Source organism: Urocitellus parryii, chromosome 8 (assembly GCF_045843805.1).
Source record: "Urocitellus parryii isolate mUroPar1 chromosome 8, mUroPar1.hap1, whole genome shotgun sequence".
Classification (NCBI taxonomy): domain Eukaryota; kingdom Metazoa; phylum Chordata; class Mammalia; order Rodentia; family Sciuridae; genus Urocitellus; species Urocitellus parryii.
In genome coordinates, this window is record NC_135538.1 from 123,016,539 (window position 1) to 123,042,002 (window position 25,464).

Here is a 25,464-nt window from a genome sequence, read left to right on the forward strand (position 1 = left end):
GAAATGGCTTCTTTAGATATGATGGTAAGGGACAAGATGAGATGAACTTTAATCCACTGATCAAGGTTTTCCCCAAGTGACCAGTGGATGGTCAGGGTATCTGGGAACTCCATTGCTGCAAACTCTCCTCACCACCATCAGTCACAGAAGTAGCTATATACAGAAAGAGCGCTGGATTTGGAGCCAGAAGACCTGAGTTCAAGACCAAGCTTACTTACCAACCGATTGTCTGAGTTCAAGCAGGACCCCCAGCTCTCTTCATCTTGTCTTCTTAACAAAAAATGTTAGAGTTCATTTATTCATATTCTCAAGGAACATTTATTGTGGGCTAACTATGAACCAAAAAGTGTAGGCAGCCACTGGCTATTTGAAATAAAAATTTTAAAAAAGGGCTGGGGATGTGGCTCAAGCGGTAGCGCGCTCGCCTGGCATGCGTGCGGTCCCAGGTTCAATCCTCAGCACCTCATACAAAGAAAAGATGTTGTGTCCGCTGAAAAACTAAAAAATAAATATTCAAGAATTCTCTCTCTCTCTCTCTCTCAAAAAAAAAAAAAAAAAACAAACAAACAAACTCATCCTGTATCTGAAGGAGCTCTGGGAAGACACAGAGCTATACATAAAGAGTATATTTTGGCACACTATGGTGGCTTCTGTGACAGGGGTTCAACTTGGGTATTATGGAAGCTCAGAGGAGAGGGTGAGTCAGCGATAGCTTTCTGAAAGAGGTGGGTCTGAAGGAGGCATGTGTTAAGTGAGGAATGAAGGGGAGGAAGCACCTTAGGAAATGGGGACAGCAGAGAACTGGGTAGATGGGCTGTGACTCAGGGGGCACTAGGTCATCTCCATAACCTCATGAGCAGACATACATCATCCCAACCCAACACCACTCACAGCCCCTCCTCCTGGTGGTGTCACTTTGGCTGAGACAAAGGTATACGGCCTTAGGAAAAAGATGACAGGCTTAACCATAAACCATAACCCAAAGACCACATTCAACCTCTGGGGGGAAAACATCCTCCTGATCAAGGTGAGGTCAAGAAATAAGGTGATGGAAGAAAAGGTCGGGGGATGAATTGGAGGACCTTTGCCCCTTAGCCTAAAGAGTTGGGGCTGCTCTAGGAACAGACAAAAGGCTACATATGAAAAATGGAGTGAAAAAGGGGAGATTAGGGATATGGAGATGAGCAGATTTGGAGTAGAGAGGCCTGTGGGAGACCGGAAGCCTGGTGGTAATGGAGGGACTGTGGTCATGCTGGGACTGGGAAGTCTAGAATTGCCCCTGTACTGATTCCAGGACAGATATGGCTGCCTAGAATTTGGAAAATGATATGTCATCCCTATGCATTATGAAAATATTGTTTTAACTGTACTGAGTGATCGTCCTTTATTTTCTAATTCTTGGTGTTGTATTTTATTCTGCTTACACATGCCCCTTACTCTGAAAGTCTGTTTGACATTTGTTTACCCTGCCCTTACATAAACTTCAATTCCTCATGTCTTCCTACTTGGTCCTCCATGAGAAGGTGCACCACTCAGGGTGCCACCTCAAAGGCAGAGGGCACCATAGAGTTAGGTCCAGGCTTAAAATTCCCCTGAGAATTCTGTTGTTCAACCTCAGAGGAGTAGGTAAGAAAGTCATGGTGATCAGGAGCCAGGTGATTCAAGGGGGGTTGAATGGCTTCTCCTGAGAGTGTTGTATATTCCCAAATGTTGTATATTCCCCAAATAATGACACACACAGTATCTATATAATGATAAAACATATCACACCCCCAAACCTGGGATTCCACTAGAATGTAGGATTATATTTTTTTTGTTTGCTTCTATTGGTTATTCCTGGGTCTTTAAAAATGAATGAAATGTTAGATGAAGCCAGGTGCAGTGGTGAACACCTGTAATCCCAAGGACTTGGGAGGCTGAGCCAGGAGGATCCCAAGTTGAAAGCCAGCCTCAGCAACTCAGTGAGACCCCGTTTCTAAATAAAATTTTAAAAAGGTCTGGGGAAGTGGCTCAGTGGTTAAGCACCCCTGGGTTCAATCCCTGGCACCAAAAAAAAAAAAAAAAAAAAAAAAAGATGATGAGCCTACTTAAATATGTGTATGAAGGTCCAGGCCAGCCAGAGGGCTTCACAATTATGTTACTTAATCTTGGTAACTCTGTGAGTTACCCATTTTGAGGCTAAGAAACCAAGGCCTAGTGAATTGGTTATTTCGCAGACGCCTGGGGAACCTGGTGAATATGTTAATACTGGCTATGCTCCACACAGGCAATTTGGATTCAGAAAAAAAAAAAAAAAAGGCTTATATTTCTTAAACTGGGGAATAAAACTGCTGGTGAGTGAAAATACTCATACTGACCTGCTCCTCCTTTAAGGTAATTACTTACTTGAAATTTATTTACTTTTGGAGGAAGTAGATAAATCCCAAAATAGTGACCTTACAATAAAGCACCCCAATGAACTTCCATGCTCTGCTTGCAGAAATCAGACTCTGGGTTCCCTCCCCAGGAAGTAAGTGCTAAAGTCTAGAGACCCATACTCTAGTGTCACACACTTACTGTGACATCCGCAAGTTTACCCCTAATTTTTTTTCACAGTTTGCATTACAGCAGATCTTTCTCTTGCAAAGAAAGGAGGCCCACTCCAATTAGTTCAGATAACAGGAAAGTTTATTATAAGAATAGACATCAAAATAAGGAAAATGAGATTTTCCACCATTATTAAGGCCTCACAGAAGCTCTTGCAAGGGCTAGGGAATTGGAGAACAGTACCAGTTTCCATAGGAAGAACTAGAAATTTGAAAAGTGCTGATAAATAAGAACAAACACAGCTCACTTTGACTAATTGCCATAATAAATATTTTAATATATTAACTCATTTAATCATCACATCAACTCTATGAGGTAGGTACTATTGGTAAGATCCCATTTTGCATGAGAGAGAACTGAGATGTGGAGGCTGAGTATGGTCCCATATCAGCTGAGAGTGAGCAGCTGCTCAAGCACTGGGAATCAGGTGGTTTGGTTCCCAGGCTTGTGTTCATGGTCATCATGCAATTACAAGCCCAAGAACTGGTAGGAAGGAGGGTTCAGGTCCAAGGAAGTGTAGAGACAGGACCATCCTGTAGTCACTCAGCAACAGGGTCATGAACACTTGCTCTCAATATCTGCTGTATGGCAGCTCGGCTGCTGTCTGCAGTAGTTTCCCTGCCAACTAATGATACTATTATCAAAGATCCCTTTTGAATTTCCAGGAGAACCTGATGGTTTCAGTGAATCACTATTGTCCCTCTTTGACAGGTTCTTTCTCAACAGGCAACCCATAGACTCAATTGGCCAACCATCTGCTGGCCAGATACCCACCCCTGTTCCAATCATCTATGGCTCCATTGGAAGAGGTCAGAGGCCCTGGCAGGCAACTGCAGCATAAATGACCTCTAGTTTCAGTCTCCTCCCACTCCTCCCACTTCTGGACAGGTTCTCTCTGTGACATTAACCCATTAGAGGAGTCAGGGATTGTTAGCTGTCACCTTCAGGGGTCTTCTTTCCTTGGCTGCTGTCTTGTTTTTAGATGTGGGGTCTTAGGTTTCTTGAGATCTACACCTTGCCAAGTTACTACACTCTTGTTTTCCTGAACATCTACACTAGGCTCTTTCTCCTCTAGCCTTTCTGGAATCCCCAACTCACTGCCCAGTTCATCTTGCACAAAGGATCCAGACTAGTTACTGCAAACACCACTTTCCTTTTCACTCCCAACTCAAAAACCTTTGATGGCCCCCTACATCTTGCTCTCATCCATCTCACCTGTTTGACGTCTGGTGTCCCTAGTTCCTGAACATTCCAGATGAGCAGTCAGTTTCCTCATGTGTCTACAGTTGTGTCATGGCTTTTTTCTACCTCTATACTTTCATTCAAGTGATAGTCTGACCTGGAATATTTTCACCTTTCTCTCCAACCTGTCCAGGCCCCACCTCCCCCATGAAACCTGCCCTGACTCATCCAGCTTCACTTGTTTCTCTCTTGCAATTCCCAAGCATTTAACATCCATGATGTTTAGCCCAGTTACACACTCTCTTGTAGCTTCTGGATGGGGAAGTGGAATTTTTTAAAAAGTAGTGGAAGTAACATACTTGATGTTTTACACTGTGGGAGACACTGCAGCAGACACTGAGCATGCACAATGGAGTTTAATTCTTACAACCACTTCAGGCCACAGGTACCATTACCCACACTTTAAAGGGGGTAGTACTGATGTTCAGAGAGGCTAAGTGACATGTCCATGGCCACAGAGGCATTAGGTTTCAGCACTGGGACTTAAACTCAACTCTGACACCAGAGTCTTCACTCTTGGCAGTACAACATGGCACCTCCTTGAGGCCATTTTTTTAAATCCCTAAGTTCCTAGTACAGTATTGACTCACAAAGGCTTAAATAATACTGGTTAAAAGTCAATTGATGCCGGGTATGGTGGTACACACCTGTAATGCCAGTGATTTGGGAGTCTGAGGCAAGAAGATGGCAAGTTTGAGGCCAGTCTCAGTAACTCAGTGAGACCCTGTCTCTAAATAAAAAATTAAAAGGGCTGGGGAAGTAGCTCAGTGGTAGCACATCCCTGGGTTCAATCCCCAATACTAAAAATAAAAATTAAAAAAAGCAATTGATGACTCCTTTCATACGTGGAGGATCAAGTTATGCTATTAATTCACTCATTGCCTCCATTTACAGTTTTATTATGCACCAACTATGAGCCAGGCACCAACAATTGAGGACATAGAGTAATATCTTTGCTCACCCAAAGAAGTGAGATACATGAATAAGTAATTAATATACAATTATATTAGTTGTCCATTTTCCATTAATACTACCATAAGTTTACTACCTTAAACAATCCATATTTATTGTCTCAGTTTTTTGGGGGGTCAAAAATTTGGGCATAACTTAACAGAATGTTCTGCTTAAGGTCTCATAAGACTGTCATCAAGGTGTCAGATGAACCAGGTTCTTATCTGGGAGCTCAACTGGAAAAGAATCTACTTACTCAGATGTTGGCAGAATTCATTTTCTTATAGCTGGGAGACTAAGGGTCCCTGTTCCTACTGGTTAGAAGGTAGATCCTCCCACTTCCACAGGTCAGCAAGGAGAGCTTCTAGAGTTGAGTCTGCTAGGAAGGAGGAATCCTAAGCCAAGTAACATAGTACTAGAGTGACACTCCACCATCTTTGCCATTTTTCAATGATGAGAAGCAAGTCTACTCAGGGGAAGGAAGTCACACAAGGGCATGAACACCAAGAGGTGAGAATCATGGGGATCCCCCTGGAGTCTGTCTACCGTGACAGTTGGATGGTACAAAGAACAGGTGCTACTGAAGCTCAGAAGAAATATTCCTCCCACAAACCTGCTGGGATCCATGTATTGACGTGGCATCATCATTGGTGAGCTCATGCCACCCAGATACCTAGGTGCTTATTTTAATATCATTGGTTTAAAGGCAAAATGGAGATCATGTAAGTGGTCTTGGAGATCATGGATCTGACTTCCACAGTGAGAGCCATAGCATGAACCTCATTCAGGAAGGAGATTGAGTCCAGGTGTCAGAGATCCAGGCATCAGATCACGGCTGTAGGGATGACAAAATAGGTATGTGTTCTGGAGATGGCAGACCTGATGATGCACCAGGAAGATTAATTGGCCACTGGACCAGCTGGAGCAAGCAGAGAGAGGAGTTCATCTAGATTCTTTGGAGTACTCCTAGAAACAAAGAAATCCTTGATAAATTCATATATTCTGTAGAATCTTCCACTGTTAGGTAGTCGCTAGCAATGAGCAGTGAAATGCAGGCAAGGTCACAGGTGTTTTTTTAAATTACTTTAAGGTTTTTTTCCCCCCTGGGACCAGGGATTGAACTCAGAGGCAGTCAACCATTGAGTCACATTTCTAGCCCTATTTTGTATTTTATTTAGAGACAGGGTCTCATTGAGTTGCTTAGCACCTCACTTTTTCTGAGGTTGGCTTTGGACTCCTGATCCTCCTATTTCAGCCTCCCGCGCCACTGGGATTACAGGCATGTGCCAGTGCACCTGTCTTTAGGGTCCTTCTTTAAGCTACTTCAAAGTAGAAGAGAAAGCAAAGAGTAGTAGTTGATTTGTAGAAAATAAACAAGCAAAAGGAGCTAATTGGGAAACATGGCAAGAGAAAAGGATTAATGGAACTAACTCTTATAGGGTCCATTGTTGTTGACATAAAAGTCAGAATTATGGCTTTAAGTGTCTCCAGTTGTCTGGGAAGGAAGATTCCTTTAGTGGGTGCACTAAGGTAACTTCTGACAAGCTAATGACCCCAATGCTCACATTAACATGGGATTGACTTGTAGATGAAACCTTCCCTAAAGAGGATGGCCACTATGGCAGTTTCGGAGAGGACCAACTAAGGTCAGTAACTCCACTGCCCAATGTGAAGGAAGAGTTGAACACTTGATTGACAAAGAGCACAGAACATGGTCCCCAGTTCTCCTGGTAAATAAAAAACAATAATAAAATTGGGGACAGCATTGTCTCCTTTGTTGTTCTCTGCTTGGAGACAGCCCACTCTCTCCCTTGAGAGTGCTTTTTGCTAAGCCTCACTTTTCTTTTACTTTATTTTCACCTCACTTTGACTTCTAATAAAGTTCTCTTGCATGACTTTTAAATCTTCTTTCATCTGAACATAGCAGCTGACGTTTGGAGTTTCAACTCCCTGCTTTCCTTTGACACCACTGGCCATGAAGCATGAAGGCAAAAATGATGAAGTCTATGTGCACCTCTATGTGATGAGTCTGTACATGCAGGAAGAGAAAAGGGATGACTCATACCTTTTCAGTAAGTCACTGGCAGTCTAAAAGAGAGAAAGAGAGTGAGAATCACAATCAGGTCTCAGGTTCCTGACACCTCCAAATTCCCTTCCAAACTTGCTCTTGAAGGTCACTCTGGGGGCCACCTTGGAAGCTGCAGGGGATTGTACCCTCCTTCTACACCTTACCAGGCTGAAGCAGCAGGGTGTGACCTTGGACAAACACCACCACTACTTGCCCCTATGTACAACGTGAGTACTTCCTTTACATCTCCTGGAGGGGTGCTGTAGGTGGGCTGCATAGTATTCAGAGAGAATCCCAGTGTTGGGGAGGTGCCTCAGGTACACACCGTCAGTGTATTGGCATCCAACTCCTTGGCCGTACTCTCCAGATCAGCAACCAGAAGGCTGATCTGTGCTATTGCCTTGGAGAGCTCAAGGATTCTGGCCTCCTCTGCTGATGTGTCCTCCAGCTGGTCCAGCTGCTGTTGAGGGATAATATCCAGTTGTCCCTTGTTTTGGTGCTGACTCACCAGCTCAGCCTCCAACTTGTGGTTTCCACAGTCTTCCTGAATCTCCAGAAAACGGACTCCCTAAAACTCAATGTCAGATGGCTCCCTCCTGGCCCTCCACAGTTGAATACCCGAGTAAGAATGCTGATTCCTCAGTCCTCTTCCCCTGGTGGGACAGCCTCCCTGTGTCACAGGTATCACAGAGGCAGCTGTGTTTCTCATAAAGAAAGACTAACCAAAAGAAAGGAAACTTCCCACCTAGGGCTCTTGGGACAGAGCCCTTGGTGGGTGTAGTAATTTTCACTTGATGTCTCTTTTGAATGTCACCAGAGAGAGTAAGGTTGATTTTCAGTTAATATAAGTCACATGAAAGTCAGAGGGCTTATCATGCCCCAGGTCACTCCTCTAGCCAACCCTGAAGCCCAACCCAACACCCAGGTATTTAGCATCAGCAACTTTCCATCCTCTTCAGGCTGCTCAGGGGACAGGAAGAGAGGTGCCTGAGGACTCTCCAACACAATCCCTCCCTCCTAGGATTTGGAGAAACCCACCTGCAGAGCCTGCAGCTTCTCCTCCTCCTGAGCCTTGAGCCGCTGAAGTTCTCCAATGTCCTTTCTGAGCTTCCTGAACCGGCGGGTGAGTCGTTCCTAAAGACAGGGGCACAACTGCTCATCAGACAAGTGGTAAGGGCGCACCCACTGGGGGAACCCCACACAGCAGGTAGGGTCCTGCCCAGCACGAGGCTAATGTAACGTTCTGCCTAAAAATAGTAGGTACCTTTGAAACAAGGAACTTGAGAGTTTATTTAATAGAAAATCATAGGAGAAAAGTAATGAGTAATTTTTTTAGTCTAGATCCACACAAAATAACAGATAGTGATAGAACCATTTTCACTTGAGTTTAGGGTGCTCTCCTCTCCAAATATAAAAGTCATATGACAATTTTATATATGTATATAGTATATGTATACATATACATGTATATATACATATATATTCACTTTAAATTGATACATAAAATTGTACATATTTATGGGGTGCCATGCAATGTTTCAATAAATATTGTGTAATGTTCAAGTCTGGGTAAGCATACTATATACTCAAAGATTTATTTTTTGGTGATAATAACATTTAAAAATCCTTTGTTCTAGCTTTTTTTTTGAACCCACAGGCACTTAACCACTGAGCCATATCCCCCATTCTTTTTATATTTTATTTTGAGGCAGGGTCTATAAGTTACTGAAGCTGGTATTGAACTTCAATCCTTCTGCTCAGCCTCCCAAGTTGCTGGGATTACAGGCATATGTCACTCCACTTAACTATTTCTAGCTTTTTTGGGAAACATACTGTACACTATCATCATATACAGTTACCCTACAGTATAACAGAATTCCAGAACTTCTTTCTCCTATCTAACTATAACTTAGTACTCATGACCAACTTTTCCTCATAGTTAGTCTTCTGGTGCTTCGTACCATTTTACAGTAACAAGTGAAACCAGTCTGGAGAGAATTGCCTTAAAGAGAAGAAGGAAAGCTCTGGTACCATTTCTTATTCCTACCACATCCTGTCCCCAGGATGGATAGCAAAGCCACTTATTAAGTACAAACCCATATCCTAGGCAGGCATGTGCTCCCTCTTTCAATCTTAAATCAGAATCTAGATGGGTCACTGTATCCCTGAAACTATGGATATAATGAATGATTTGAGTTTTCTTTTTTTTTTTTAATTTTTCAGTATTGGGGATTGAACCCAGGGGTATATGACTGCTGAGCTACATTCCCAGACCTTTTTATTTTTCGTTTTGAGACAGTGTCTCTCTAAATTGCTCAGGCAGAACTCAAACTTGAGATCCTCCTGCCTCAACCTCCTGAGTTGCCAGGACTGCAAGCGTGTATCACCACACCCAGATATGATTTAAGTCTCTATAAAAAAAAATTGCTTTTAGCCAGGAAGTAGTGGTGCACTCCTATAATCCCAGTAGCACAGAAGGCTGAGGCAGGAGGAGCACTAGTTCAAAGTCAGCCTCAGCAAAAGCAAGGTGCTAAGCAACTCAGTGAGACCCTGTCTCTAAATACAAAATTGGGCTGGTGATATGACTCAGTGACCAAGTGTCTCTGAGTTTAATCCCCAGTACCCCCTTCCCAAATTGCTTGTAGGTTTTTTATAACCCATGAGAAAAGCAAAAATAAACAAAACCAGTATAGATATCAATAGAGGTGAGTATTGAACTGGAGGAAGGGGGGATTGTCAACTGAAGACTCTGAAAACATTCTTCTCATAATCCCTTGTTCAATTAGTACAGAATGCATTTGCCCTACCAAATTTAAAAAAGAAAAATTATTTGCAACTATAGTAATAAAAACAGTACTGGTGCAAAAAAAAATTTAAAAAATGAAAGAGAAGAGAGAGCTCAGGGACAGACCATATTCATACAGGAATTTTAAAAAGAAAGAACAGTGCATATATTAGCAGGAGGAGGAACAGAAGCTATAGAAGATGGTCCTGGGAAAACTGGCTTGTGATAACAAAGAAATAAAATCAAGTCCCTATCTAAAAAACTGCAGTATGAAAGGTGAAAGTGTAAAGTTAATAAAAAATAATATTCACATATAAAGTTGTGAACTGAGGGGTAGGGAAATAATGCCATAAACAAACACCCCAAAGCACAAATGATGGGGAAAATGTTTAATTTGATCACATCAAGATTAAACATTTCTGTTTAATAACAACACATGTATACAAAATTAATAGAGAAATGACAGATTAGATTGAGGTTTGGTGGCACACACCTGTAATCCCAGCTACTCAGGAGGCTGAAACGGGAGGATTGTAAATTCAAGGCCAGCTTCAGCAATTTAGCAAGACCTGTCTCAAAAAGGCTAGGACTATATAGTTCAGTTATAAAGCACCCCTGGATCCAATCCCTAATACTGAGAAAATGAAATAAAATACAATATGATAAAAATAATTCAATACAATATAATACAATACAAAATGTCCTAGCAATATTTACAAGTGCTCACATAGGGCCCATTATAATTGTTAACTCGACCTAGACTGGCCTACTATCTCTTTCTGCCTGCTTCAAGACTAAAAGACATCTACCAGCCTCCATGACTGGAAACACCAAATAACGTGAAGAGTGAAATGAAGTGGTACTGAGAACCTGGAAGATCTTCACCTATTCCCAGAAAATACATGAATATTCCTCCTCTGTATTAGCCTATCCCTCTCCCTCATTATTCCTATCGTATATCTGTAACCCCTCAGCCTTCTGGAGTTGAGGAGCTGATTCATGAGCTAAGCTCCTTCTTCACCATTCTTTGGCCACTGAACAAAGCCTTCCTCTCTCCCCAACACTGTCTCTCAGACATGGGTTTTTCTATGGGATGAGTCTTGAACCTGGGTTCCTTAACCCAGGGACAGTGGGCAGGTAAGAAGTCAGCTAGAGCATTCTGGCAAATCTGACACTGGGTACTTCCTGCAGGCATTTCCCAGCAGAGGCAAAATTTTAAAACTTAAGGCAATAACTGAGTGTCACTGTCACTCACTGGCCTTGCAGGGGAAGGTGACAGGCTGAGAAGGGCTGTGGAATTGCTTGTGTGAGTACAAATGTTCAGGTCTTAAAAATCACAAACAGCCTTTGCCCTTCAACCTGCTCACTTCTGCCCTCACAGATGTCTATGTGCAGTCAGTCTGTCCTCGCCATTGTCCATCCTGATGGCCCTACATTCTGTGGCCATCTGCCTTGGTTTTTCATCCTTCTCTTGAAGCTTCTCTCTCCAGGGTGACCTGTGATCTCCATGATGAAGTGAGAAGACTTCTCAGCTCTCTTTTTTTGTGGATGGCATTTCCCTCTCTTGTCCCACCCTGTCCTTCCCAGCCTTGTGCCTTCTGTTTCTGCATTTCAAAATCCTATAAAAAGAACCCTGATGGGAGGTTGGTTCCTTAACTCTTCCCATCTTAGATTATGTCCTTAACTTCAGATTGTGATGAGTCATAATTCTGAAACCAAATCTTTTTTTCTAACAGTTAATCTCATATTTCCAACTGAGCTAAGTATTTCCTGTCCTGCTAGTAACTCAAAAAATCATTTGGAGAATTCAGACTAGTCACCCCTTCCCGGGCCTCTTCTACAACCCTTTCCCCTTGGCCTTCGTAATTCTGTCATTGTACCCACTTTTCTGTCTGCTCTTCTGTCACATATTACTTACTTTTTTAAAAAATATTTTTTAGTTATAGATAGATGCAATACCTTTATTTCACTTATTCACTTTTATGTGGTGCTGAGGATTGAACCCAGTGCCTCACATGTGCAAGGCAAGCACTCTACTACTGAGCCATAACCCATCCTACATTTCACTTTTTATCTGTGCTTCTCTTCCCTTCAAACCGCTCCTCTTTGACAAGATAAGCCCAAACTCCACCCAGCCTCTAAGGCTCTTCTCTTGGTGACACATCTCCAATTTACATTTCCAGTGCTCGCTCTCTCTCTCTCTCTCTCTCTCTCTCTCTCTCTCTCTCTCTTTCTCAGCTTCCTGCACACCCTCTGCACTGGCCAACAGGATTGCTTGGGGCTTTCTGAACACACCCGTGAAGCCCCACCTCATTATGGTTTATCTCTTATTTCCTCTTGCCAGAAATACTGTCTTTTTCTGATGGTCAGAACCCATTTTCCAAGTTCAGTTTTAAAAGAAAGAGTCTTATCTTCTGGCAGTTTAAAATTTAATGAAGGGTTTAAAGTCAACTTACTGGCACTGTGTAAATGAGAAAAGAAAGCAGAGATAACAGCAATAAAGATAAATGCATGAAATGATGGAAGATTGCAGGTTATATAGATGTATCATTTACAATATTCAATATGGGCAAGGTGGAGTTCTCTGTTTCAAAAAGTGTGTTTTCATCCATTCTTGCAGTAAAATAATATTCAATGAGAGTATGTCATATAAATTAGCCACTTGTTTGAGTTTAAAAAGCAAATTTCTACAAACATTTACCACCCCTCGGCAGCCAGCACCCTGCCAGGGATAGTTTCCTGCTCAGAAGGTGATGAACTACCTGAGAAAAAGAAAGTCTGGAATAATTAGTAAAGAAATAAGAGCCAGAGCCAGAGCCAGAAAGTGGATTCAAAAAGGGGGAGCTCCGGAGATGTCCTCCAGTCCCAGTTGGAGCTAACACTGAATGACTAGAAAATGGCTCAGGTTCTTTATTTAAGAGAGAGTACATCAAAGACAGGGATAAGGTTTCAGCCTATGGAATCTTGCTTCGTGATGGCTTGCAGTCAAAAGGTTGATTGGCCTCTTGGCAAGCCACACCCATCTCTGAGAGGCTGTGTGGCTATGTGGCTCCAGCAGGGTCATTCATCTCCAGTGCCATGCAGAACCTGTGACAGAGCTGAATAGAAAGTCACAAGTATCAGGCAATCTCAAACCAGTATCCGGGAGTTCCCAGATACCAGACTTTCTTATCCAATGGCTTCCATGCCAATTGGGTTCCTGTACATTTCACTGGTGGCTTCTAGCAATTTACCTACCAAAAATATTCTTTAGTATTCTGGCAGTTTAAAATTTAATAAAGGACTTAAGATCAACTTACTGGTACTGTGTAATGAGAAAAGAAAGCAGAGATAACAGCAAGAAAGATAAATGAATGAAATGATGAAGATTGGAGCTAGAGCTGAATGGCTAGAAAATGGCTCAGACATATTGGAATATAGTGAATAGTTTAATGCCTGTCTTTTCTTGAATGAATATTTTTTTAAGTTTGTGATCCTATAAGCTGTCAGATAAACTATGATTTCACAGTAAAAACGAGGGTGTTAAGCAGTGATGGAATATGAAAACCTAGCAACACTGAAATTTGTTCTCAAACAACTCAACTAATAACGTGTATAAAAGAAAATGCAGTTGACAGACAAAAAGCACCCATCCCCAATATATTAAATAACAACAAAAAAAACCCCACAACTAACTTTCAAAATGCATGCTTCTACAGAATAATATCATCCACATCATCATGCTCTAGAAAAGGTCAGGAAATATACATAAAGGGTTTATGAGTAAATATAGGAGCTCAGCAAAGACTCTCATTTGAATCTATAAGACCAAAAAAAAAGCCAACATTATAAAATATAGATATAGCTAACTTCAATAGAATCAGGGCACCTCAAGTCAAAGACAATTTGATTTCCAGTTCAGAACAGAGAAAAACACTTGGTGATACTTCCTGCTACTTGTCAAGAAAAGTAAATAAACCCTCAAAAGTCACGAGTCTTAAAGTAATCAAGAAATTTAATGCAATGACCATGAAAATCCCAGGGAGCACTCTAAAAAACACAGAAACAGCCAGATATGGTGGCATACACCTGTAGTCTCAACTACTTGGGAGGTGAAGCAAAAAGAATGCTTGAGTGCCAAGTTTAAGACCAGCCTGGACAGCATAATGAGAACCCCATCTCAAACAAAACAAAAGCAAAAAACTTACAAAGGTGATATAAGAACATTCTTCTGAAAGGAGAGTCAACAAGATTATCAAGTCTCAAAAAATTTTTCAATAGCAAAGATACTTCTAGATTTAAAAGTAAACCATGAGACCAAACATATCAAAACTATGTAATAATAACATTAGTACAAAAATAATAATTAATGTAGAAGAGTGAAAATTTTCCATTGCATTGTTATAAGAACTTACTTTATATCAAATCAGAAATAACACATAAATGTGGAAAGGACTCACTATTATAGAAATGTTTGCAGATGACTGGATACAAGAATTTAAAAAATTAACATGGATTTATCCTTCACACTATACAGTATATTAAATAAGCTTAAAATTAATAAACCTTTAAAGATAAAAGAGGAGCATAATCATATTAGACAAATTTCTGAGTATTTAAGATAAGGAGATTTTATTTCTATAAAGAATAGAAGTGATTTTAAATATAAAATTTCTAAATTTTTTGCCCCTAAAATACAAGAAAAAAAAAGAAAGAATAAAATAAAAAATGTAGGCTAAACATAACTAATACAGTTTATTTTTCAAAAGATTAAGTACTGTGAGGTGATGATACAGAATTTATGTCCTGATTCTATGGGGAAATGTAGACAGTGACTCTTCATAGATAAAATAATCTCACCACCTTCCCCCCCTGCCCCCCACATGTAGAAATCAAGTAAAACAACTGAAGTGAATGTTACACACTTATTAAACTAACAAAATACATGAAAGTGCTAGACACCATCATTGGTCAGTCAGTAAGGAAACAGGTATACAAAGAAGACTTAGTGGCATTACAAACTTTTCAGTCTTTCTGGAATACAGCATAATTCTTTTTCAAAGGATATAATTTATGTCAGGCATGGTGGTACACACCTGTAGTCCCAGAGACTCTGGAGGCTGAGGCAGGAGGATGGCAAGTTTGAAGACAGCCTTAACAACTTAGTAAGAGCCTGTCTCAAAAATTAAAAATGGGCTGGGGATATAGCTTAGTGGTAAACCGCCCCAGAGTTCAATCCCTAGTACTGACAAAACCAAACCAAACCTGTTCTGTCAACATTAACAGGTGCACACATGGCCCACCATCATAACTTCTACAGAAATAGACTCAACTGCCTTGCTCTTCCTGTCTCTACTTTTCAGCCACCTCCTTATCCTTGGGTAAATTGTACATCACCTTTTTCCTCAGCTGTCTGTCCTCAAGCAGCCTCTTGGAACATCTTAGATCACTTGTTCCAAACTGCAGCCAACTCTGTGCAGGTTCTCTCATAGTTCACTTGCCTGAATTATATCACCCAAACTATTCTCTCTTTTCACACCTTTTGCATCCCCACCTCTGCCACACTGCTGATGTTCCTGCTTCTTATATTATTGAGGAAATAAAAACCAGAACACCCAAGCTGTCTCTAAAACTTAAAAACTGCTTATGTTTAGAGACAGCTTCTTTTGTCCCCTATGGAAGAAGTGGAAGAAGTCCCTTTCTCCCAGCCCAGGCTTCTCTTCTCTGCCACTATCTAAAGGGCCCCTCGGTCTCTTTCAATGCAATCTACCATCATATCTTAAAAAGCTCTTCTCTCAGCACTGGGACACAATTTTCTGTTTTTCTCCTGTCCTTCTGTGACTCACCCTGTCTCCTTTTCTGGGTCCTTCTCTATCCTACATCCTAGTGATCACCTTTCCCATGACCTTCCCTGAAACTGATTTTCTCTCAAGATTCCCTTCTAAGGATATTGCATCAATTCCCTTGGATGTAAATATCATATTCAAGCCAGGTGCCGTGGTACACACCTGTAATCCTAGCAATTTTCAAGCCTGAGATAAGTGGTTTGCAAGTTCAAAGCCAGCCTCAGCAACTTAGAAGATCCTCAGCAACTTAGTGAAACCCTGTCTCAAAATACAAAATAAAAGGAACTGGGGAGCTGGGCATGGTGGTGCATGCCTGTAATCCCAGTGGCTCAGGAGGCTGAGGCAGGAGGATTGTGAGTTCAAAGCCAGCCTTAGCACTTAGCACCTCAGCGAGACCCTGTCTCTAAATAAAATATTAAAAAGGGCTGGGGATGTGGCCCAGTTGTTGAGCGCACCCCTGGGTTCAAGCCTCAGTATCAAAAAAAAAAAAAGAACCAGGATGTAACTCAGTGGTAGCATGCCCCTGGGTTCAAGTTCAAGTACCATAACAAATAAATAAATATCACCTTCATTCCTGCTCTAGATTCTGAGAATATAACCCCAGACTCTCTTTGGAGATACAGAGTTGACATCCAATTACATATCTAAGATCGTTACTATGGTGTGTCTCAACTTGGACTCAACTTGTCCCAAATGAAACTCTTGATATTTCATTCAAACCTGTTCTCCCCAGTCCTTATCTGTCACATCATCCCTTTGGTTTCTCAAACCAGAAACTCATGAGGTCATCTTTGATTTTTTTTTCTCACCCCAATTCTAACCTATCAATAAATCCTAACAATTCAAACTCTGATTATAAATTTTTAAAATATAATGAGACCTTCCAGACTTGGGTCTCTGCATATATTCCCTTTCCCTCAGCTTTGCACTGGTCCATTTTTCTTCCTCTAGGTCTTAACTTCAATGTCATCTCCCCTAAGAGACCCCGTCAGACCACACTAACATAGTCATGTGTTACTCTCCATCTCAGGGTCTTGTTTGTTTTCTTCCTAGATCACAAAATCATGTAGTTTGTTTCATTTCTTATTTGTCTGTTTTCCTAAGTGAAGACTCATACCTCATCATACATAAATTCAGAAAGAACTCACTGTGTTTTCCTTAAATAAATAAATATTGTTGACATTTATTTGTTCTGCAATTCCTATTACTGTTTAAACATGAATTTGAAGACAACGATCATGAATCATCTGGTACTTCCTATAACAGCTAGCATGACATTCTATACAAGGTGCAGACCTGGGTAAATCATTTAGTAGATGAGTAGATTTCTCCCTCTCGTGCCTGTGGCTCGTTAGCCAGTGGGAAGCTCTTCCCCACACTCCTGAGGACACCATACCTGGAGAGTGCAGAGCTCTTTGCCTCTTCAACTTTCTGAGCTATTTCTCTTTTTTCTATATTCACTCCCAAGCTGGAATATCTTTTTTTTCTCTCTCTCATTTTATATCATTACAATATTCTCCAAAAATCAAGAAGACTTAGAAAACTCAGTCTTCATCATTTCAATAGAAAGATATTCATGGTGTACCAATACTACCTGGATTGGGGTGAGGGAAAAGGTTGGTAAAAATAATTCTAGAGGAATTGACAAAATAAACATATGAATATCCACAAAAATTCTGAAAAATAAGAGTGTTGTGAGAAATTGAAGATCTATCCGACATTTAAATATATTACAAGGTGGAAAGTGGGAGGGAAAGGTTTTGATTCCCATGATGGCCATCATGCAGTTTCAGTTATTTAAAGTTTATAACTTGCCTATAATCCCAGTGATTCCAGAGGCTGAGATAGGAGGATCTCAGGTTCCAGGCCAGCCTTAGCAATTTAGAGAGTCTTTACACAATTTTGCAAGACCTTATCTCAATAAAAAATAAAAATGGTCTGAGGATGTGACCTGGTGGTTAAGCACCCCAGATTCAATCCCTAGTACCAACAATAAAAATATAGTTTGTATCTGCCTAGCAATAGTATACTTATTCTTAAAGAGATTAATGCACAGATTAGCAGAGGACAGAAATTAAATGGAGACCATTTAACTTTGCCAACCACATGAAGTAAATATACATTTATGGCATATTACAAAGTTGGCATTCAAATCAGTGGGAGAACTATATGGAATATTTATTGGTTTCTAAGCAAACAGGAGTTGAAGGGTGGACTTCCTGGATTGAAGAAGTACCTTCGGTGTAAGGATTGAAGGAGAGAATGGGAATGTGTCAACAACAGAGTGCCCTGGAACAACAGGAACCTGTTTTAAGAACATGATGCCAACTATGAGCAAAACTTAGACAATCATTAAGAAGAGAGAATTGTTCAATTTTGGTATTCCAGATGGTAACACAGGTTTCTCTAGTAAATTAGCACCAACACAAAAATGCCTGTGCTTCATCAACATTCTAAATCAGGTGACTTAAATATCTGGCAAGAAAATACTAACACAGGGCTGTTGGTAAAAATCAGCAGTGGAATGCTTGTTTAGCATGCCCAAGGCCCTGGGTTCCATCCCTAGCAGTGAAAAAATGAGAAAGAGAGAGAAAGGAGGAAGGAAGGAAGGGAGGCAGGGACCAATGCATGGGAAGAAGATGGAGCCTGGCAAGAAGTTCTGAGACAGCAGAGAAAAGAGAGGAGCCGGACCACAAAGGGAGAAAATGGAAAAGGAAGCACAGTGTCTAACAAGGAAGGAACAAGACAAAATTGGTAGGAAATTTTATAACATGTGTTCTTCAAATGTCATGATACCTGTAGGGGAAATCTAGCTCCACCAGGCAAGCAATGTTTTATGAATTTAAGAACATTTTCAGAATATAAACATATTGCTTGGTTTTAATTCACTCACCAAGCCCTCTAAGAAATCAGAGTTTTACCAAATACCTTGAACTATTAGTGATTAAGACTCAAAAGAACAACAACAACAAAAATATTTAGGAGAAAATTTTTTAAAATGTGCTCTAGATGTAAAACAATTATTTGCTGTAGAGAAATTATTAATGAAATGTCGTAGCACCTCTCAAGCTAGTTTTCTAGCTGAATAAGTGAGAGTAAGTAATTTTATGGTATAAAAGAACTCTGCTGCTTATTATTCTTTCCTTCATGGCCTAATTATAAAATAAATGATTTTAATATTCTTTTGTTTCTACAAATACCTGTCCTGAATTGAACATATAGTAGGACTTAAGCCATTTTTATTATCAGAAACTGGTACTAGCATATATTTCTTTAATTTGAATTGGCATTACTTATGTTTGGTATGATATTAAAGTTGTCATTTTTGGTTTTCCAGAAAATGGCTTTAAAACCATAGTTTTATTTATCATAAAAATTTTCTATATCACTATTTATTTTGGATTATGTTGTAATGTTATACATATTTGTAATTTATAATGCATGCATAAACATTTAAAAGTAAAGAACAAATTTACAATATGTAAAATGGTTTGGCATACAAGTAGGAATATAGAGAATAATAAAACAGAATAGAATCAAAAACATATGTAAGTAAATATACATTTATGGCATATTACAAAGTTGGCATTCAAATCAGTGGGAGAACTATATGGAATATTTAATAAATGGTGATAGGACAAATTGTAACTTAGAAAAAATAATTAGATTCCTATACACTTTCACCAAAGTATATCTTGGGTATTCTAAGTTATCCAAAATATACATTGAAAAATATTCATTACAACATTGTATACAACCTCAAAACAAAATAATAACTTGAAAATAACACAATGTTTGTCTATTTATGTTACATTCAAAAAATGAATACCATACAATTGTTGAAAATAATTCAGAAGATCTGGATGTACTGATGGAAAAAATGGGAAAATGTCCAAAATATTTTTTTGGATGATAAAGACAAGCTACAGGAAAAAAAAAATCGTGTGTATGTGTGTGTGTGTTTTCAAGAGTGCATTTGCACATACAATTTTCTGGAAGTATACACAAAAATCTAACAATGATTACCTCTAAGACTGACAATGGGGGTAGGCAGGAAAAATGATTTTGAGTTTTGATGGTATACCTTTTGGTGTTGTCTGAATTTAATACCAAGAGGTTGAAATTTTTCTGATAAAACATTAAGTAAGATAAAAATAATCATGATGAGAAGGAGAAAGTGAAGAAAAGACAAAGAAAAGGGGAAGAAAAAGAGAGAATCATATATTAATATCCAAGTTTCAGTATACTTGCAGGATAATTGCTAGCGTAGGTAAAATTTAATTTCACTTCTAGCCAAGTTTCTAGTACTATCAACTAGGGATTATATAATCTTAGTACTGAACAGGCTTTACATTATCTGGTACAACTTCATTCTACAGATGAGCACACTAAGAGTGGCTCAGGCTTCCTGGAAATCTGCCATTACAGGGACAGTATCACCTTTAAGACAGCCTCACATTAAAGCTTGAAAGTCCAACATCAGCAGCAAAATATAAACGGAAAAGCAAAGACAAGGATATAAAATAGAATGAAGCAGAGGGAACAAAGGTGTCAGTTATTGATCCTCTCTGTAAGGTGCCACGCACAGAAGCAAATAGCTCAGGGAGCCATGGCAGGGGCGCTCAGCCTTACCTTGTAGTGACTGATGGCATTTTCAATGGTCGGCTCAGAATGAGACTGGTGTTCAGGGGACTCCAGGCATTCCAAGCACAGTAGACATTTGCTCTTCTCACAGAACCTCTGAAACCTCTTCTGGTGCTTGTGGCAGATGTAGCCTTCCCCCAGTACCCCCTCAGAATAGGGCTTCCGGCAGAGGGGACAGCAGAGAGCCCCAGAGGCCAAGGCCTTCTCCATGTGCTGGGCCAGGCACACACGACAGAAGAGGTGTTTGCAGTCCGTGCTCACAGCCTCCTTCAGGTGTTCTTGGCAGATGGGGCAGACAGCCTCCTCCTGTCTGTCCTCTTGTAAGGAGACCATGGTCTCCAACCTGTCCCACCAGCTTCCCACTGGGTCTTCTGAAGAATCCTGCCACACTTGATACTCCTAGATGAGAGGGCTCAGGTGGATGGACCCAAAGGACACAGCTCAGGCTCCAACTTCAGGCACTTGCCCCCTTTCCATCAAAGGAGACAGTTCTGGCCACCTAAACCATGATTCTGAATGAGTTTCAGAAATACCTCATTAGCTTTGCTATGCATCCTGTGGTTTCCCTATATCTGCTACACTTGAAATCACTATTTCTATACAACTCTAAGAAGCAGGTGATTCAAAAACTCTTTTATTCCCCCCCCCCCGTTTTCTCTTGAGAGCTTTCTGTGAATATTTATACAGTTCAAAATTAAATGGCCAGGATGTCATTGTCATGGCCAGAAACAGAACCACCATAATTTACAAGTTGAAAGTCTTCTCTGATTTGCTGTTGGTTGCCAGGATTCTGCAGGAGTTCAAACTGTTCTCGCCCACAGTAACGTACTGCCGTTGATACAGCCAACCATTTATAGCAGCATGTTGTCAGCAAGTCATTTTCCTAACTAGCATCTTTTCCTCGGTTATAGATGCCACAATGAAAGAGAAAGAGAAAGAAAACAGGACAGAAAGCAGAAGAGAGACTTGTGTAATGTTTGAAGCCATCTTTTTCTTTCTTTTCAAATCATCTCCAAAGATGACCCAAAGGAAGTCTCTGCCACACCACTTCCCTTAAATATGGTGTGTTCACTCTCATCTTGCCTAACTTCCTTCCCCGCAAAAGCTCTTTTATAATCCTACCTCAATTTCTCCTTTTGGATTTCAGGTCATTTTCTCAGGCTCCAGATCTGGGGAGAAGGCCGGCCGGGTGAATGGTTCCTTCTTAAATCAGGCCAATTATATATGCTCATGGGTCCGTAAAACTGGGGGAGAGGTGGAGCAACTCACCCAATCTTAGAAACACTGAATTACCAGGGAAATGAAAGTCCCCGTGACCTAGGGTAACTGGAAGAACAGGTGGACTTCGGTTGTTGCAGGGTGTGGCTTGTTTGCTCATGGGAAAGAGGAAAGTCTTGGTGCTTTTAATGCAAATATTACAGAAACTGACAGTCAACTCAGAATGGAAGCCACCAGAATCCCAGCTTGTGGAACTGTAGGATCCAGGTGTCATGAGACCTTGACACTTACTGCTGGATGATGCTGGAACATCAGTTGCCCACCCCACTGTCCTCCAGTAACCTTCCAGTCAGACTGATCTCAGCATTGACATTGGGAGAGACACCAGCTGGTGCCAGTAATAAGGATTGCCGCTTGGGGCTTTTAATGATCTAAGAGTCTTATTTGAAAACCTCAATCCATAGCCCCCTCCTTCAATCCTACTTTGCCACCGATTGCTATGTGGAGTTGTGTGGTATTATAATAAGATAAGTATACTTTTGGTATTCATCCCTGGTTCTGGAAGACAACTCCTCAAACCCTTGTAGTTTCCTGAGTGATAGAAGTGACTGGTGTATATTTTGCTATTCACAATAGGACCCTTTCAACCAAACCTGATTTTTATGCCAAAGAGGTGGCTCTTAAAATATGGGGCCAGTTACTAGAAAAGCCAATTATGGTTAGAGAGTTGGAACTTATAGCTCTACCTCCTACCTCAAGAAAGAAGAGAGGGTCCTGGGAACTGAGTAATCACCAATGGCCAATAATTTGGTCAATTATACTTACATATTGGAATATTCATGAAAGTCTCAACAAAAGGGTTCAAAGAACTTCCAGGATGGTAAATGCATCACATGCTGGGAAAATGGTGCTCACCAAATTCAGCGGGGATACAACTCATCGGGGACACAAGATCCTGTGCTCTTCCCTTCTGGAGCTTACTTACCCTATGTACCTCTTCATCTGGCTGTTCGTGACTTCTTTGCACCAAATCAGTAATAGCAATTAAAGTGTGTTTCTGAGTTCTGTGCATGATTATAGCAAATTGTTAAACTTAAGGATAGGGTCATGGAGAATTCCAATTTGTAGCCAAGTCAGCCATAAGTGTGGGTAACCTGGGGACCCACTACTTATGATGTGCATCTGAAGCAAGAGGCAGTCTTCTGGGACAAGCCCTTAACCTGTGGTATCTGTATTAACCACCAATAGTGTCAGAATTAAGGACATTTAGTTATGTCAGAGAATTGTAAAATTAGTTGGTGTGAGAAAAATAAATCCACATATTTGGTGCCCAAATGTTTAAACAGATTTTCTTTTAGGTTGATACCAAAAAGTCACTTTCTCAAGTCATAGTTCCTTGGCTTTCTTCTCAAAGGAGATGACTCCCTAAAATTTCAAGGTCACAGGTGGGGTGGGTACCTTCCTCACTCCATACCCCCACCTCCTGACCATTATTTCTCAGACTCAGAGTAAGAATATCTGTCTGAAAGATCTCTGGTTGTCTACTCTGGCTCTTCTTTGCTACCCTTCACACACCTGTCTCCTTTAATTCATTGAGGACTTGGGTACAAGGATCACAGGTTTTTCCTTACCCCATGTCTTTCCATTATCCTAAGTACAAGACTATGTAAATGGACATCCAACACTGAAGTCCCTCAGTTCCTTGACCTGACCATGTCTAATGACCTTCCCTTTTGCCACCTACCCTGTGACCACTCTCTGCACTTCGTTGGAATTCAGATTTCAGCACCTGAAATCACAAATCTAGGCATCAACCTTGTCCTGCTGCTCTCTGTAAGCTACTCACTGCCACACCCGTTCTTTAACCTCTAGTCCTTGACCCTCCTGCATTGGACATTTCTGCACAATCTCATGGGATAATGTAGGAAACAAAATATAGAAAAATTAAATAACTGTCCAAAGTCACAGTGGGGTAAATCTAGACCTGGGATTCAGATTTGGATGTCTGTTATCCCAGACCCATGGCTTCCTTGCCACAAAATGTCATCTCTCTCCACACCATTCCTTGCCCTTGATAAATGAGTGGGTGAATGGATAGATGGATAGAAAGACTGATTAAGTGGATATATGGCCACATAGATGAAGAAAAATAGCATTTTATGCCAATGTGGAATACTGATCATATAGTAACTTTTACTATAGTTATTTAGGTACTTGTTTTTCCTACAGGTTTATTGAGCAACTTAAAGGCAGGAACCCACTATTTAGTAATATAGCTTGTGTATGTGTGTTTGTATATGTGTGTGTGTGTGTGTGTTTGTATGTGTGTGTGTGTGTGTATGTGTGTGTGTGGTGTTAGGGAATGAACAGCTTTATGCCTTTGCTGTACCAACAGAGCTATACCCCCAGACCCCTGAGTAATATTAGCTTAAGAAAAAAATTGTAAGTAAGGCTGGAAATTTATGAAGTAAGGGTTTTTACACACAATTACCTGATAATAACTCACAGAAGACTCTGCCAGACCCCAAAAATACTTCTACAAGGACATCTACCAAGCAATTGTCTATTTAACCTTGAACTGATGTTACTCAAGTTATTTGCCACTATAGCCAAGAAACAATGTTTCAAAATATCTGATGTAATCTTCATTTTTGAAAACTTCAAAAACTTCCCCTTGTCTCAACCTCCTTGAATACACCCATAGTTTGCTGGCATGCACAATCCCAATGCAGTGCTATTCCCAAATAAATATCAGTATTTGGGGGAAAATATGATTTTTAAAATTTAGATTGACAATCCTAAACTTGAATTTCAGTGATATTTTCTCAATTTACATCCAAACTTATGATTCTGAGACCTTAGTTCAAGCAGTCCCCTCCTTGTAATTCTCTTTTCCTTGGCTATTGGTTCCCTCTCACCTCACCCCTCTAATCATCCATAAAAGGTGGACTACTCCAACCTTGTGCCATGAGGTGTAGCTAAATGAACTTCCAAGGCAGAGGCCCTGGGTTCATGCCACCACCCTGTCTTTTCCACCTGAGTCTCAATGCCATTCAGATTCTTTTTTCCTTGTCTTGATCTCCTTGAGTTTAAATTCCTGCACATCCTTGGATGTCCCATCACCACTTCAAGTTCAATGTACCTTCTAAATTATTCCTACCTGGATTTTAACCTGCCACTCTGCCCAGAACAGGAATAGAGAGGGTGCTTCAGCTGAGTGCTTTTGGTAGCTGACTCTGGGTGCAAAGTAAGTGGCACTGTCTCTCAAGTTGGAACATGACTTCTTCCTTTCACCTCTGGGAGGTAGACTGCTGCTGCCATGACTTGAGAGCACTAGGATATTTCTTTTAAAGATGGTGACTTAAAATTGGCAGTGTAATTACTCAGAGCAAAATATAATAAACACTGGAAAGGATGTGGGGAAAAAGGAATAGTTTTATACTGTTGGTGAGATTGTAAATTAAATTAGTACAACCACCATGGAAATCAATATGGAGGTTCCTCAAAAGACTAAGAATTACCATATGACACAATATAATTAAAAGTCAGCACACTATAGTAACACATGCATACCCATGTGTATAGCTGCACAATTTATAATAGCCAAGTTATGGGACCAGCCCAGTTGTCCATCAACAGATGATGGATAAAGAATGTGGAACATATACACAATGGAGTTTTACTCAGCCATAAAGAAAAATGAAATTATTGCATTTGCAGGAAAATAGGTGGAACTTGAAAGCATTATCTTAAGCAAAATTAGTCAAACTCAGAAAGTCAAGAGTCTTATGTTTTCTCTCATATGTGGAAGCTGGAGAAGAAAAAATGATGGGGGAATCTCAGAGAGACCAGTAGAGTAGAAGAAGGGGACAGGGGGAGGGAGAAGAAGAAGAGAGGCACTGGAAATGAAATTGACCAAATTATATTGTTATATTTTGTGCATATTCAAATATGTAACAACAAATTCCACTATTTTGTATAATTGTAATGCACAAAAAATAAAAAGAAAAAGAAAAAATATCTGGCTGTGTAAAATTAGACATAAAATATGTAGACAGGGCAGGGGTGGAAGTAGGAGAGAAAGAACATAAAATTGTATAAGAGGAAGAGGGAGCCAGGAGAAAGGCAGAACCCACAGGGCAGCA

At 40.4% G+C, this 25,464-nt stretch overlaps 1 protein-coding gene and 1 pseudogene across 1 annotated transcript; one reads left to right on the forward strand and one right to left on the reverse strand.

The window, feature by feature from the left end:
- Positions 1-5,678: 5,678 nt before the first annotated feature.
- On the reverse strand, positions 5,679-20,434 carry Trim40 (tripartite motif containing 40). The gene is made up of 5 exons (XM_026415328.2): positions 20,090-20,434; positions 7,882-7,981; positions 7,173-7,387; positions 6,845-6,867; positions 5,679-5,745 (listed from the first exon to the last, which is right to left on the reverse strand). The coding sequence occupies exons 1-5, from the start codon at positions 20,432-20,434 to the stop codon at positions 5,679-5,681; spliced, it is 750 nt and encodes a 249-aa protein (XP_026271113.2).
- LOC113201558 (receptor-binding cancer antigen expressed on SiSo cells-like) lies at positions 16,696-19,919 on the forward strand (annotated as a pseudogene).
- Positions 20,435-25,464: the final 5,030 nt, after the last annotated feature.